Here is a 12,759-nt window from a genome sequence, read left to right as displayed (position 1 = left end):
TGGGCAATAAAGAAATAAGAATTGCTAGCATGCCGGGCGAAATGCTTAGTGGTATTTCGCCTGCTGCTACGTTCTGAGTTCAAATTCCACTGAGGTCGACTTTACCTTTCATCCTCTTGTGGTTGATAAAATAGGTACCAGTTACACACTGGGGTTTGTCGATGTAATCAATTCACCCCCACTGCTAAATTGCTGCCCTTGTGGAAAAATTTGAAACCCTTATTAATTCCTTTGGTATTATGTTGTGCTTCAGAAGAAGACCCATGAGGCCGAGCAAAATCATAGTCGTAGCAGATACCAGTGATACGCAAATGGCACCCATGCTGGTGGCACATAAAAGCACCCATTACACTCTCGGAGTGGTTGGCATTAGGAAGGGCATCCAGCCATAGAAAACCATTCCAAATCGGACTGGAGCCTGGTGCAGCCTTCCAACGTGCCAGCCTAGTCAAACTGTCCAACCCATGCCAGCATGGACAACAGATATTAAATGATGATGATGATGATGATGATGAAGGTGCCTATTATTTTATAGGCTGTTTCTGTTTGCAGCTTCCATGCTTTAATTACCTCCATTGCTAGTTCTTTCACCATCACCACCACCACCACCACCACCACCATCATCATTTAATGTGTTTTCCATGATGGCATGGGTTAGACACTTTGATAGGAGCTGTACCAGAAGACCCTTGCCCAAGTTGCCATGCAGCAGGACTGAACCACGCATCCATGGATTTAACCACACATCCATGCCTGCACCTGTCAATATGTTTTTCAAATATTATCTTCTGTGTTCAATTCCTGGGCAGGATATTTTGAATCTTTACTGTTTTTGCTGTTGTAATGTCTTCTTTGTTTAATTCCAGGGTGTGACGTTTGCTGTTTTCATTCATGCATCAAGAGCTCTGACAGAAGAAAAAGAGAAATTTGCGAAACCTATCCCAAAGGTTAGTAATATCACTTCTAATTTAATTAATATTGTATTTGATGGCTTAAAAGTCTCAAAAAAAAAATCACCCCAGGTACAATATGCGAATTTGGGTCATGCATAAGTAAATTTTGTACCTGACTAAAGGCTAATTTTAGTCTAGACAGTTTCTTCTACTTTACCTGACTCCATAACAATAACAATATTGTGTGGTACAAGTTTGCTTCCCAACCACTGGGTTCAGTCCCACAGCATGGCACCTTGGACAAGTACCTTCTGCTATAGCCTCGGACTGACCAAAGCCTTGTGAATGGATTTAGTAGAGGGAAACTGAAAGAAGCCCATTATATGTGTATGTGTGTGAGTGTGTGTCTGTCTCCTACCCCTGCTTGACAACTTGTGTTGGTGTGTTTACATCCCATAACTTAGCAGTTCAGCAAAAGTGATTGATATCATAAGCACCAGGCTTAAAAAAATATGTACTGAGGTTGATTCATTTGACTAAGAAAATACTTAGAAAATTACTATTTTAAAAAATAGTAATTTTCTAATTTATAAATCAGTGACTAGTTGTCACTTTGAAAACTATATATATCGAACGGGAATTTGGCAGCGCCACCTCTAACCGAACAATTATTCTGTGCTGATGAAGGGAAATAGCCCAAAAATCATGATACACTGATATTGTTTTGAGCTAAGTAGGCGGGTGCTAGATTCCCTTGTTTGAAAATATAAGGACACAGATCATGTTGTATAGCCAGCTGGAGATGATGTCTCCTGGGGCTAAATTACAGCAACATTCATCCTAAACCAGGACTGCTATGTTATGTTGGCAAACAATCTTTACTATAAAAAAAATACTTCAGGCTGCTGCCCCAGCATGGCTGCAGTCTAATGACTGAAATGGATAAAAAGATAGAGAGTGATGTTTTCTGTTCCATCTAACGTCCTCTTGTAATGTTCTGCTTGATTGCATTAAATTTGACATGCTTGAATGCATTAAAACTTCTTTCTTCAAAATGCGTTGCTAAAAATGGAATGCACCTAATATGTCTGTGTGTCTTTTACGCCATCAAATGCAGTAATTATTTCATTAATTAAATTTAGTTTAATTAGGGAGGCCAAAAGATTGCATCAGTGAGTGACAGATAGAATTACTTTGCAGTATTTAGATAGTTTTGTTTGTGTTAAGAGTTCAAATCTCACAAACGTTGACTTTGCATTTCATCTTTCTTGGGGCTGATAAAATAAGTTCCACTCAGATAGTGGAATGGCGGTGGGGAGGGGAAAGGTTAAATTAATTTGGTTGCTCCCACCCCCCGCCCTCCTCCCTTAAAATTCATCTCGTTTATAGTTTGTATTCTTTAATTTAATAAAATTAATTAATTAATTTTTAATCCAGTGGAATTATGTCAGCATCTAGTTTGTAGATGTATGGCAAAATGCTTTGACACTATCACTTTATAGTATGTAATGCTACAATGGATGTGAATATAATGGTGTGTGTGTGTGTGGTGGAGTGTCTGTATCTTTTGAATGGTTGTCATAATTCTTCTAAGCAGTAATATCTCTCTCTCTGTATTTGTGGGAAAACACACACAAACACATGCATGCACACACACACACACATATATGAGGTGCAGGCATGGCTGTGTGGTTAAGATGCTTGCTTCCCAACTCTATGGTCTTGGATTTAGTCCTACTATGCAACACCCTAGGCAAGTATCTGCATCATCACCACCACCATCATCATCACTACCACAATCATTATCAACCACCACAATCATCATTATAAACAACTTTGTCACCAGCATGATCATCATCCTCTTCATCATTCTAGAACTGCTTTCCATGTTAGCATTTATTGCATGTGTCCTTGAAGCCCTCCCAGAAGGGATCAGAAGATCAGATTTTGGTTGACTGTTTCATTTCGGTTTGGGCTCTTTTTAACGCACCACGCCATTAAGTTGTTATTGATTTAAGCAGAGACAACATAAAGTTGAAAGGGCTCTTTAGTTTTGTCTTCTTAGGGCATGACATCCCATCTAGTGCCAGTAGAAGACATGGCCATCCATCCTAGATCCATCCTCAGAAATATAGAATTGTATTATATTCCTTATCTAATGGTTTAGAGACTAACTTTCTCTAACCTTAAATAATAGGGTCTTCATATCCTTGTGAGTCATTCTCTGCAAGTATGACAATTTGGTTCCTAAGTTGGAAACTAAAATGCTAAGAACACTATAATACTATATATATACAGTAGTACCTCGGCTTTCGAACAACTCTGATTGCGAATAAATCGTGCTTTATAGATAGATAGATACCTGCATATACACGTTCATACATACACACACAGATAGATAGATAGTCTATAAACCATTAGATAAGGAATATAATACAATGCTATATTTCTGAGGATGGATCTAGGATAGATAGATAGATAGAGAGGGAGAGATATAGATAGAGAGGGAGAGATAGATAGAGAGGGAGAGATAGATAGATAGAGAGGGAGAGATAGATAGATAGATCATCATCATCATCATCATCATTTAACGTCCGCTTTCCATGCTAGCATGGGTTGGACGGTTCAACTGGGGTCTGGGGAGCCCGAAAGCTGCACCAGTCCAGTCAGATCTGGCAGTGTTTCTACAGCTGGATGCCCTTCCTAACGCCAACCACTCCGAGAGTGTAGTGGGTGATTTTATGTGCCACCGACACAGGTGCCAGACGAGGCTGGCAAACGGCCACGCTCGGATGGTGTTTTTATGTGCCACCGACACAGGTGCCAGACGAGGCTGGCAGACGGCCACGCTCGGATGGTGTTTTTATGTGCCACCGACACAGGTGCCAGATGAGGCTGGCAAACGGCCACGATCGGATGGTGCTTGTTACGTGCCCACAGCACGGAGGCCAGTCGATGCAGTACTGGCTACGCCACGTTCGGATGGTTTTCTTGTGTGCCACGTGCCACCGGCACTGGTACCACAAAGATACAAATTCCATTGATGTTCATCTATTTTGATTTGTTTTGATTTTCACTTGCTCACAGGTCTTCACAAGTGTCACAAGAGGAAGGTATGCACAGGTGGACTGACTACGTCCAGGTAGGGGCCATGGTTTATGGCCTGACTAGTCTTGCCGGTCTTCGGATGGTGTTTTTATGTGCCACCGACACAGGTGCTAGATGAGGCTGGCGAACGGCCACGACCGGATGGTGTTTGTTATGTGCCCACAGCACGATGGCCAGTGATGCGGTACTGACTACGGCCACGTTCGGATGGATTCTTGTGTGCCACCGGCACTGGTACCACAAAGATACAAATTCCATTGATGTTCATCTATTTTGATTTGTTTTGATTTTCACTTGCCTCAACAGGTCTTCACAGTGTCACAAGAAGGAAGGTATGTACAGGTGGACTGACTACGTCCCAGGTAGGGCCCATGGGTTATGACCTGACTAGTCTTGCCGGGTCTTCGGATGGTGTTTTTATATGTGCCACCATGTTCCCACAGCACGGAGGCCAGTCGATGCGGTACTGGCTACGGCCATGTTCGGATGGTTTTCTTGTGTGCCACAGGCACTGGTACCACAAAGATACAAATTCCATTGATGTTCATCTATTTTGATTGATTTTCACTTGCCTCAGCAGGTCTTCACAAGTGTCACAAGAAGGAAGGTATGCACAGGGGATCGACTACGTCCCAGGTAGGGGCCACGGGATATGGCCTGACTAGTCCTGCCGGGTCCTCTCATGCACAGCACACTTCCATAGGACTCGGTCTTCAGTCATTTCCTTGGTGAGACCTAAAGTTCAAGGTCGTGCTTCACCACCTCGTCCCAGGTTTTCCTGGGTCTACCTCTTCCACAGGTTCCCTCAACTGCTAGGGTGTAGCACTTTTGCACACAACTATCTTCAGCCATTCTCGTCACATGACCATACCAGCGCAGCCGTCTCTCTTGCACACCACAACTGACACTTCTTAGGTTCAACTTTTCTCTCAAAGTACTTACACTCTGACGATTATGAACACTGACATTACACATCCATCGGAGCATACTGGCTTCATTTCTTGCAAGCTTACGCATATCCTCAGCTGTCACGGCCCATGTTTCACTACCATGTAGCATGGCTGTACATACACACGCATCATATAGGCTGCCTTTTACTCTTAGCGAGAGGCCTTTTGTCACCAGCAGGGGTAAGAGCTCTCTAAACTTTGCCCAGGCTATTCTTACTCTAGCAGTTACACTTTCAGCACACCCACCCCGGCTACTGACTTGGTCTCCTAGGTAGTGGAAGCTATCAACTACTTCTAGTTTGTCTCCCTGGAACGTGGTAGAAGTTGGTCTCTGCACATTTCCAGTGTTTATTTCTCCTGAGCATCTGCCACAGACAAAAACTATTTTCTTAGTTAGCCTTCCTTTGACATTGCTGCACCTCTTATGTGTCCATAGCTTACACTTGGTGCACCTTATAGAGTTCTACCTACACCTTTTTTACAGATCGAGCAGGGCCATCTACCTGAAGTCGTTTGTGGTTGGTCCACCTTCTACTTATTAGGACTTTGGTTTGGCTAGGTTGATTCTAAGGCCCTTCGATTCTAATCCTTGTTTCCACACCTGAAACTTCTCCAGTTCTGATAGTGACTCAGCAATTAGAGCAAGGTCATCAGCATATAGGAGCTCCCAGGGGCATCCTGTCTTAAATTCTTCCGTTATTGCCTGGAGGACTATGATAAATAGGAGGGGGCTGAGGACTGAACCTTGGTGGACCCAACCTCTACCCGGAATTCTTCACTGTACTCGTTGCCAACCCTCACCTTACTAGCTGCATCTCTGTACATGGCTCGCACAGCTCTCACTAACCATTCATCTATCCCTAGTTTCCTCATTGACCACCAGATAAGGGATCGGGGGACCCTGTCTAAGGCTTTCTCTAAGTCAACAAAAGCCAGGTACAAGGGCTTACCTTTGGCTAGGTATTTCTCCTGCAGCTGTCTACCAAGAATATAGCATCAGTAGTACTTTTCCCTGGCACGAACCCAAACTGCATATCATCTAAGCTAACTCTCTCTCTAATTAACTGGGCTATAACCCTCTCCGTAACCTTCATTACCTGATCCAACAGCTTGATGCCCCTGTAGTTATTTGTATCTAGGGCATCGCCTTTACCTTTGTAGCAGTTGACTATTATGCTGCTACACCAGTCATTGGGTATGACTCCTTCGTGTATCACCTGGTTAACTATACGGGTGACTATGCTATAGCCGACACTACCAGATATTTGAGAGCATCTCTGCAGTAATTCCTGATGGGCCTGGGGCTTCCCTGTCTTCATGCTTCTAATTGCCTTAGCTACCACGGAACTATCAACTCGGATAGCTGGTCCCTCTGTTGGGTCAACATTCGGCAGACTCTCTTTATCCCATTCATTTTCTCATTCAGCAACCTTTCATAGTGGCGTCTCCAAGCTTCTCTCTTTGCATCCTCATTTAGCGCAAGTGAACCATCCTCCATGCGAACACATTTCTGTCCTACCACATCTCGATTCTCTCTCACACACTGTCTTGCAACACGAAATACCTCAAGTCTTTCATCCTCACGGCGCAGGACATTGGCAAATTTTCTTTTATCTGCTTCCCCTCTGGCTAGATAGACCTGTCTCCTAGCTTCCCTTCTGGCAGTCTGATACACTTCCCTGCTACCACCGTTCTTCCAGGCCTTCCAAGCCTGTTCTTTTTGTCTGATAGCCCTATCAACAATATTGTTCCACCACCATGTTATTTTGGGTCTTAAGGGACTTTGCACCAGCCACAGATCTGGTCAGCGGCTTTCAGCAGGTTGTCCCTCAGAAACGTCCAGTTGTCTTCTACCCCATGTGTAGCTATACCCCCTTCCACTTCGTCAAAGGCTTCAAGTAACATATCTCTAAATCTCTGTCCATTCGCAGGGTCTTTAAGCTTCCAGACCCTTCTTCCATGTTGGTCGTCTTCTAGTCGCCCTCTTAGTCCTGATCCTAAAGTCACTAACTACCAGTCTATGTTGTGGGGTGCATTCTTCGCCTGGGAAGGTTTTGGCATTTATAAGCAGCCATCTTTCCCTTTTTCTGGCGAGGATGTAGTCGATTTGGCTAGTATGCCGGCCCGATCGGTAGGTGACCAGGTGGCTTGTTGGTTTCCTGAAGTTAGTGTTGCAGATCATAAGACTATTCGCATCGCAGAACTCCAGCAGCCTGGTTCCCTCCTCGTTGCGGGAACCATAACCGTAGCCTCCATGCACGCCATGGAAGCCCCCAGCATGTCGTCCAACATGCCCATTGAAATCACCAGCCACAAAGAGAAGGTCCCTGTCGTTCGTCAATGAGGTGGTCTGCAGTAGGGTGTCATAGAAACTGTCTTTCTGTCCATCGGGTAGCCCTGGCTGAGGGGCATAGGCCGATATAATGGTTGCTAATCTATTATGAAGCACTATTCTAATCTTAAGTATTCTGTCACTTACTCTGATTACCTCAATTACTCTATCTATCCATTTCTCAGCGATAAGTATACCCACGCCACCAACCCCGTCAGTGTTCCCTGCCCAGAAAATCTTGTACCTGTGTTCCTTGCCTGTGAGGAACCTAGCAGATCCTCCTCTCACCTTATTTCTTGCATACAACATACGTCAACACGTCTCCGTTCAAGCATCTCGACTATCTCGCCAGACCTACCTTTCAGTGTGCCAGCGTTAGGGTGCCCACCCTGAGGGGGTGGAAGGTATTGACCCGAGAGGCCCAGGGACGGGGAGCAGTGCCGTCATGTACCTGAAAAGAAGAAGAAAACTCGCATTTGGCAGAATTCATAAGCAAGCAATGAACTTAAGTTCAACCTGTTACACTGCACTAACATGTTTTTGCGCCGTATGGTCACCACCATATATAGAAGGGGTGGTATTGGTTTAAGGCCTTTAGGTGTTCATGGAAGAAAAGCAAAGGAAGGCAAGGTGAGATAAGGACTTCCGGTACTGGTGGTGAGGGCGGGCGAACTGCGCACTGGGAGAAGACGAGATTTAGGCGGCAGTAAGAAAGGCAAGATTTGAGATGGAAAGGTTTGCGGTCGTGTGCATAAGTTTCTATGAGTGGAAGTTGGGAAAGATGGGTTAGAGAATTAAGCGACAGAAAGACCAGATTTGAGACGAGATGTTTTTTTTTGCGGTCGTGTGAATAAGTTTTTGTGAGCGAAAGTTTATATGCTTCAGTTAGCATTTGAGACGAAGGATAATGATAATATATGGGGGACACAATAATAAGGCTTGATGGTGATAATAATACTTGCAAAAACAATGAAAGAGGGACAGGTCGTGAACTTAAATATGACTTAGCTGGTATTATTCATCATCCTGCGGTTCGTAGTTCGTGTGTTATAGCCAGGAAGAAAGCAATAATAAGGGCGGTCAAGCCTCGTGCGTAGGGTTTTATAGGGGAGGGGGTGCGGAGGTGTGGGTAGAAGCCTGTGGCAGCGAGTGAAAGTGAAATATATATATATATAGAGAGAGAGAGAGAGAGAGACAGCGATAACAGAGGGAGAAAACGACACCGCAGAGAAAGAGAGAGAGAGAGAGAGAGGGAGGGAGAGAGACATGGTGATAACAGAGGGGCAAAAACGACACCGGGCACTGGGAGAAGACGAGATTTAGACGAAAGTAAGAAAGGCAAGATTTGAGATGGAAAGGTTTGCGGTTGTGTGCATAAGTTTCTATGAGTGGAAGTTGGGAAATATAATATAATATATATATATATATATATAGAGAGAGAGAGAGAGAGAGAGAGATAGAGAGAGAGAAATAGAGAGAGAGAGAGAGAAATAGATAGATAGATAGATAGAGAGAGAGAGAGAAATAGATAGATAGAAAGATAGATTGATGGATTTCAAGCATGATTTATTTGTGATCAGAGGTGTTTGTAAACCAAAGTCTACTGTATTAAATGAATATGAGAAAGACAGGAGATAAAGTACAATTTATTCATGATCAGAGTTGTTCGAAAACCATGATTCTACTGTATGTATGTATGTATGTATATATGTATGTATATATATATATATATATATATATATATATATATAACATGGATAAATTAAGAAATGGAGTCAAACACAGGTGTTATTCAAATCATGTATGTTTAGAAGAAAGCATTGAGATTATTCCAGAGGGAACAAAAATTATGTAAGACAATGCAATCATCAGAGAAAAAAAGGGAACAAAAGCCATTTTAACCGAATGTGATTACAGCAAATGTAAGAATATGATATAAGGAGAATGCTAGCAAGTTATTAAAAAAAACGCTAATATATATATATGTGTGTGTGTATATATGTATGTATGTATGTTTATGTATTGTCAGTGGATCATCCGATAAAAAGGTATATTCTAAAGAATAGAGCAGTAATATATTCATATGCAGTTAAGTGACCAATGGTTTCGCATCCGTAAAGCACTTAACTAAGTGCTGTTTGGATGTGAAACCATCGGTTACTCTATGACTGGACATATATTTAACTGCATTATATATATATATACTAGCATTAAAGACCCGTCGTTGCCGGGTCATAGTGCTAGTGCATGTATATATGTGTATATATATGTGTACATATTACATGTACATCTATATACATCTACACATAAAATGCAAAATACAAAGTTATATCTTGATATTGCTAGTGATAACAATACTCAAAATATGTAACAGACTGGAATTGTTAGCTCTTCTTTTTTCTCTACATTGTATACTTTATAGACAATAGTCTTTTCTTTAATTTAATTTTTTATTAACCATCTGGACTATTCCATTTCTGCACACTAATTTTATTTTTAATTTATTCCCATTCATGTGAAACCACTTATTCAAGTTCAAATCATTGATGCAATTTTATACCAATTGCTATTTTTACTTTTGTATGTTACGATTATATTATACTTTAGTTTGATTTTAATTATTACTTACTACATATAATTCAATTGTTATTATTATTTTTATTGTTAAAGTGAAAGCATCTGACATAAAATAGAGAAATATTTTTGTTTCACTTTTGACACGTAATACTGAAATAGTGGAGAAGATATGATTTTGCTATGGGCTCGTTCTAGGCAAGAAGTTGAACATTTTTTTTTGCCCATGAAACTACATGGACCCTAAGTAAGGCATGTGTAAAATTTGAATGAAATTGGTCGTGTAGTTCTCAAGTTTTAGGGAAACACACAGACAGACACACATTCTCAGTTTTATATATATAAAGATATCATCATTTAATGGCCGTTGTCTAAGCTGGCATGGGTTGGACACTTTGACTGGAGCTGTCATGCTGGAAGGCTACACCAGACTCCAGTTTTCTACAGCTGGATACCCTTCCCATGGCCAACCACTCTGAGAGTGTAGTGGGTGTTTTTACATGCCACTGGCACGGGGTTACATTTGTGTGTGGATGGTACCAGATTGGCTTTGTGCCTCAACTTATGTACCTAATTCAACTGAATCATATATATATAAGGCATCAGATGTGGTGTACAAGAGAGATGACTGCACTGGTATGGTCATTTGATGCAAATGAACGAGGACAGCTGTGTAAAGAAGTGTCAATCTCTAATTGTAAAAGGAACCTGTGGTAGAGGTAGACCCAGGAAGACATGGGACGAGGTGGTGAAGCATGATCCTTGAACTCTGAGCCCCACAGTAGCAATGACTAGTGACCGAAACCTTTGGCAATATGCTGTGCTTGAGAGGACCTGTCAAACCAAGTGAACTCAAAGTCATGGCTGATGCTGGTGTCACATAATTGGCACCCATGCTGGAGGCATCTAATGAACACTTTTCGAGTATTGGGACTCATGGAGGCAAAGTGGCTGAACACCTTTCGAGTGTTGGACCCCACAAAGGCAAAATGGCTGAGTTCCTTTTGAGCATTTGGCGTCATGGAGGCAAAGTAGCTGAGTTACTCTCAAGTGTTGGGCCTCACGGAGGCAATGACCGAGACCTTTGGCATTATGTCGTGCTTGAGAAGAAGAGCCACTAAGCCAAGCAAAATTGCAGTTGTGGCAGATACTGGTGTCACACAAATGGCACCTGTGCTGGTGGCACATAAAAGCACCAATTACACTCTTGGAGTGGTTGGCGCTAGGAATGGCATCCAGCCTTTGAAAATCATGCCAAATCAAACTGGAGTCTGGTGCAGCCTTCCAGCATGCCAACCCCAGTCAAACCCTCCAACCCATGCCAGCATGGACAATGGACTGTAAATGATGATGATGATTATTATATATCACATTCAGATAAAAAGCACTATCTGAAAGTGATCGATACCAGTACTCCCTGACTGGTCCCCATGTCAGTGGCACATAAAAAGCACTATCTGAACGTGATTGATGCCAGGCCCACCTGACTGGCTCTCGTGCCTCCTAGCTTGCCAGCCGTCAGTCAAACCGTCCAACCCATGCCAGCATGGAAAGGGGACCTTTGGAGTGATAGTGTCTGTTACTTGGTTTCCTTGGCTAATAAGGAGCTAATATCATAACATTTCCCCCTGAATGGGATGCTGGTCCATTACAGGGTCCAAGAGCAGTAATTTTGAGGGGAGGGTGAAGTTGACTGGTACTTCATTTTAATGACCATCGAAAGAATGAAAGGCAAAATTGACATTGGCAGGATATGAACTCAGAGCATAAAGAGCCAGATAAAATGTTATGAAGCATTTTCTCCGAATGTGCAAGCAATTCTACCAGTTAACCATCCTGAAAACTTCATAGGTGCAGAAGTGGCTGTGTGGTAAGTATCTTGCTTCCGGGTTCAGTCTCACAGTGTGGCATCTTGGGCAAGTGTCTTCTACTATAGCCTCGGGCCGACCAAAACCTTGTGAGTGGATTTGGTAGACAGAAACTGAAAGAACCCTGTCACATATATATATATATATATATATATATATATATGTGTGTGTGTATGTTTGTCTGTGTTTATCCCCCCAACATCACTTGACAACAGATGCTGGTGTGTTTATGTCCCCGTAACTTAGTGGTTCAGCAAAAGAGACCGATTGAATAAGTACTAGGCTTACAAAGAATAAGTCCTGGGGTCGATTTGCTCGACTAAAGGCGGTGCTCCAGCATGGCACAGTCAAATGACTGAAACAAGTAAAAGAGTAAAAAGAGAGAGAGAGAGAGAGAGTATTAAACTTTGAATAGGCTGGTATGATCATGTGATGTGTATGGACAAGGACAGCTGAGCCGATCTCCAACTGTAGAGGGAACCTGTGGTAGAGGTAGACCCAGGAAGACATGGGTCAAACTGCTGAAGCACGATCTTCGAACTCTGAGCCTCACAGTAGCAATGACTAGTGACCGAGACTTTTGGCTATATGCTGTGCTTGAGAGGACCTGTCAAGCCAAGTGAAATCAGCATCATGGCTGATGCTGGTGTCAACATAACTGGCACCCATGCTGGAGGCATCTTATGAAAACTTTTCGAGTATTGGGACTCATGGAGGCAAACTGGACGTCTTCAGCTTTGACCCTGCACACAGATGACCATAGGGTGAAAAGAAGAAATTTCAGCTGTTTTCAGCTGAACCCTCATTCATTGAAACAACAAGAGAGGCCACCATACAATCTACCCTTTGGTTATTCCATATTAATCCATGAGGAGCATAGGGCCAGTTTCCCAGATTCTGTTAAAGCACTCAAGAATTGCCTTAATGAATTTATTCTAACAGAAATAAATTGTAATAAGCTACTCAATTATATCATTTCCTCTTCCTCCAAGAAGAAGCGGGGGTGGGAGGGGGACAAATAAAAACGTCACGAA

At 42.6% G+C, this 12,759-nt stretch overlaps 1 protein-coding gene across 1 annotated transcript in view; it reads left to right on the top strand.

Annotated features, from left to right (window-relative positions):
- LOC115216185 (UPF0415 protein C7orf25 homolog) overlaps positions 1 to 12,759 on the top strand; it is a 454,440-nt gene that overhangs the window by 439,304 nt on the left and 2,377 nt on the right. The window contains 1 exon segment of the mRNA XM_036506579.1: positions 867 to 947. Coding sequence (XP_036362472.1) covers positions 867 to 947 — 81 coding nt within the window.

Source organism: Octopus sinensis, linkage group LG10 (assembly GCF_006345805.1).
Source record: "Octopus sinensis linkage group LG10, ASM634580v1, whole genome shotgun sequence".
Classification (NCBI taxonomy): Eukaryota; Metazoa; Mollusca; class Cephalopoda; order Octopoda; family Octopodidae; genus Octopus; species Octopus sinensis.
Note: the sequence above shows the minus strand (reverse complement) of the source record. Positions and strands in the feature narration are given on the sequence as shown.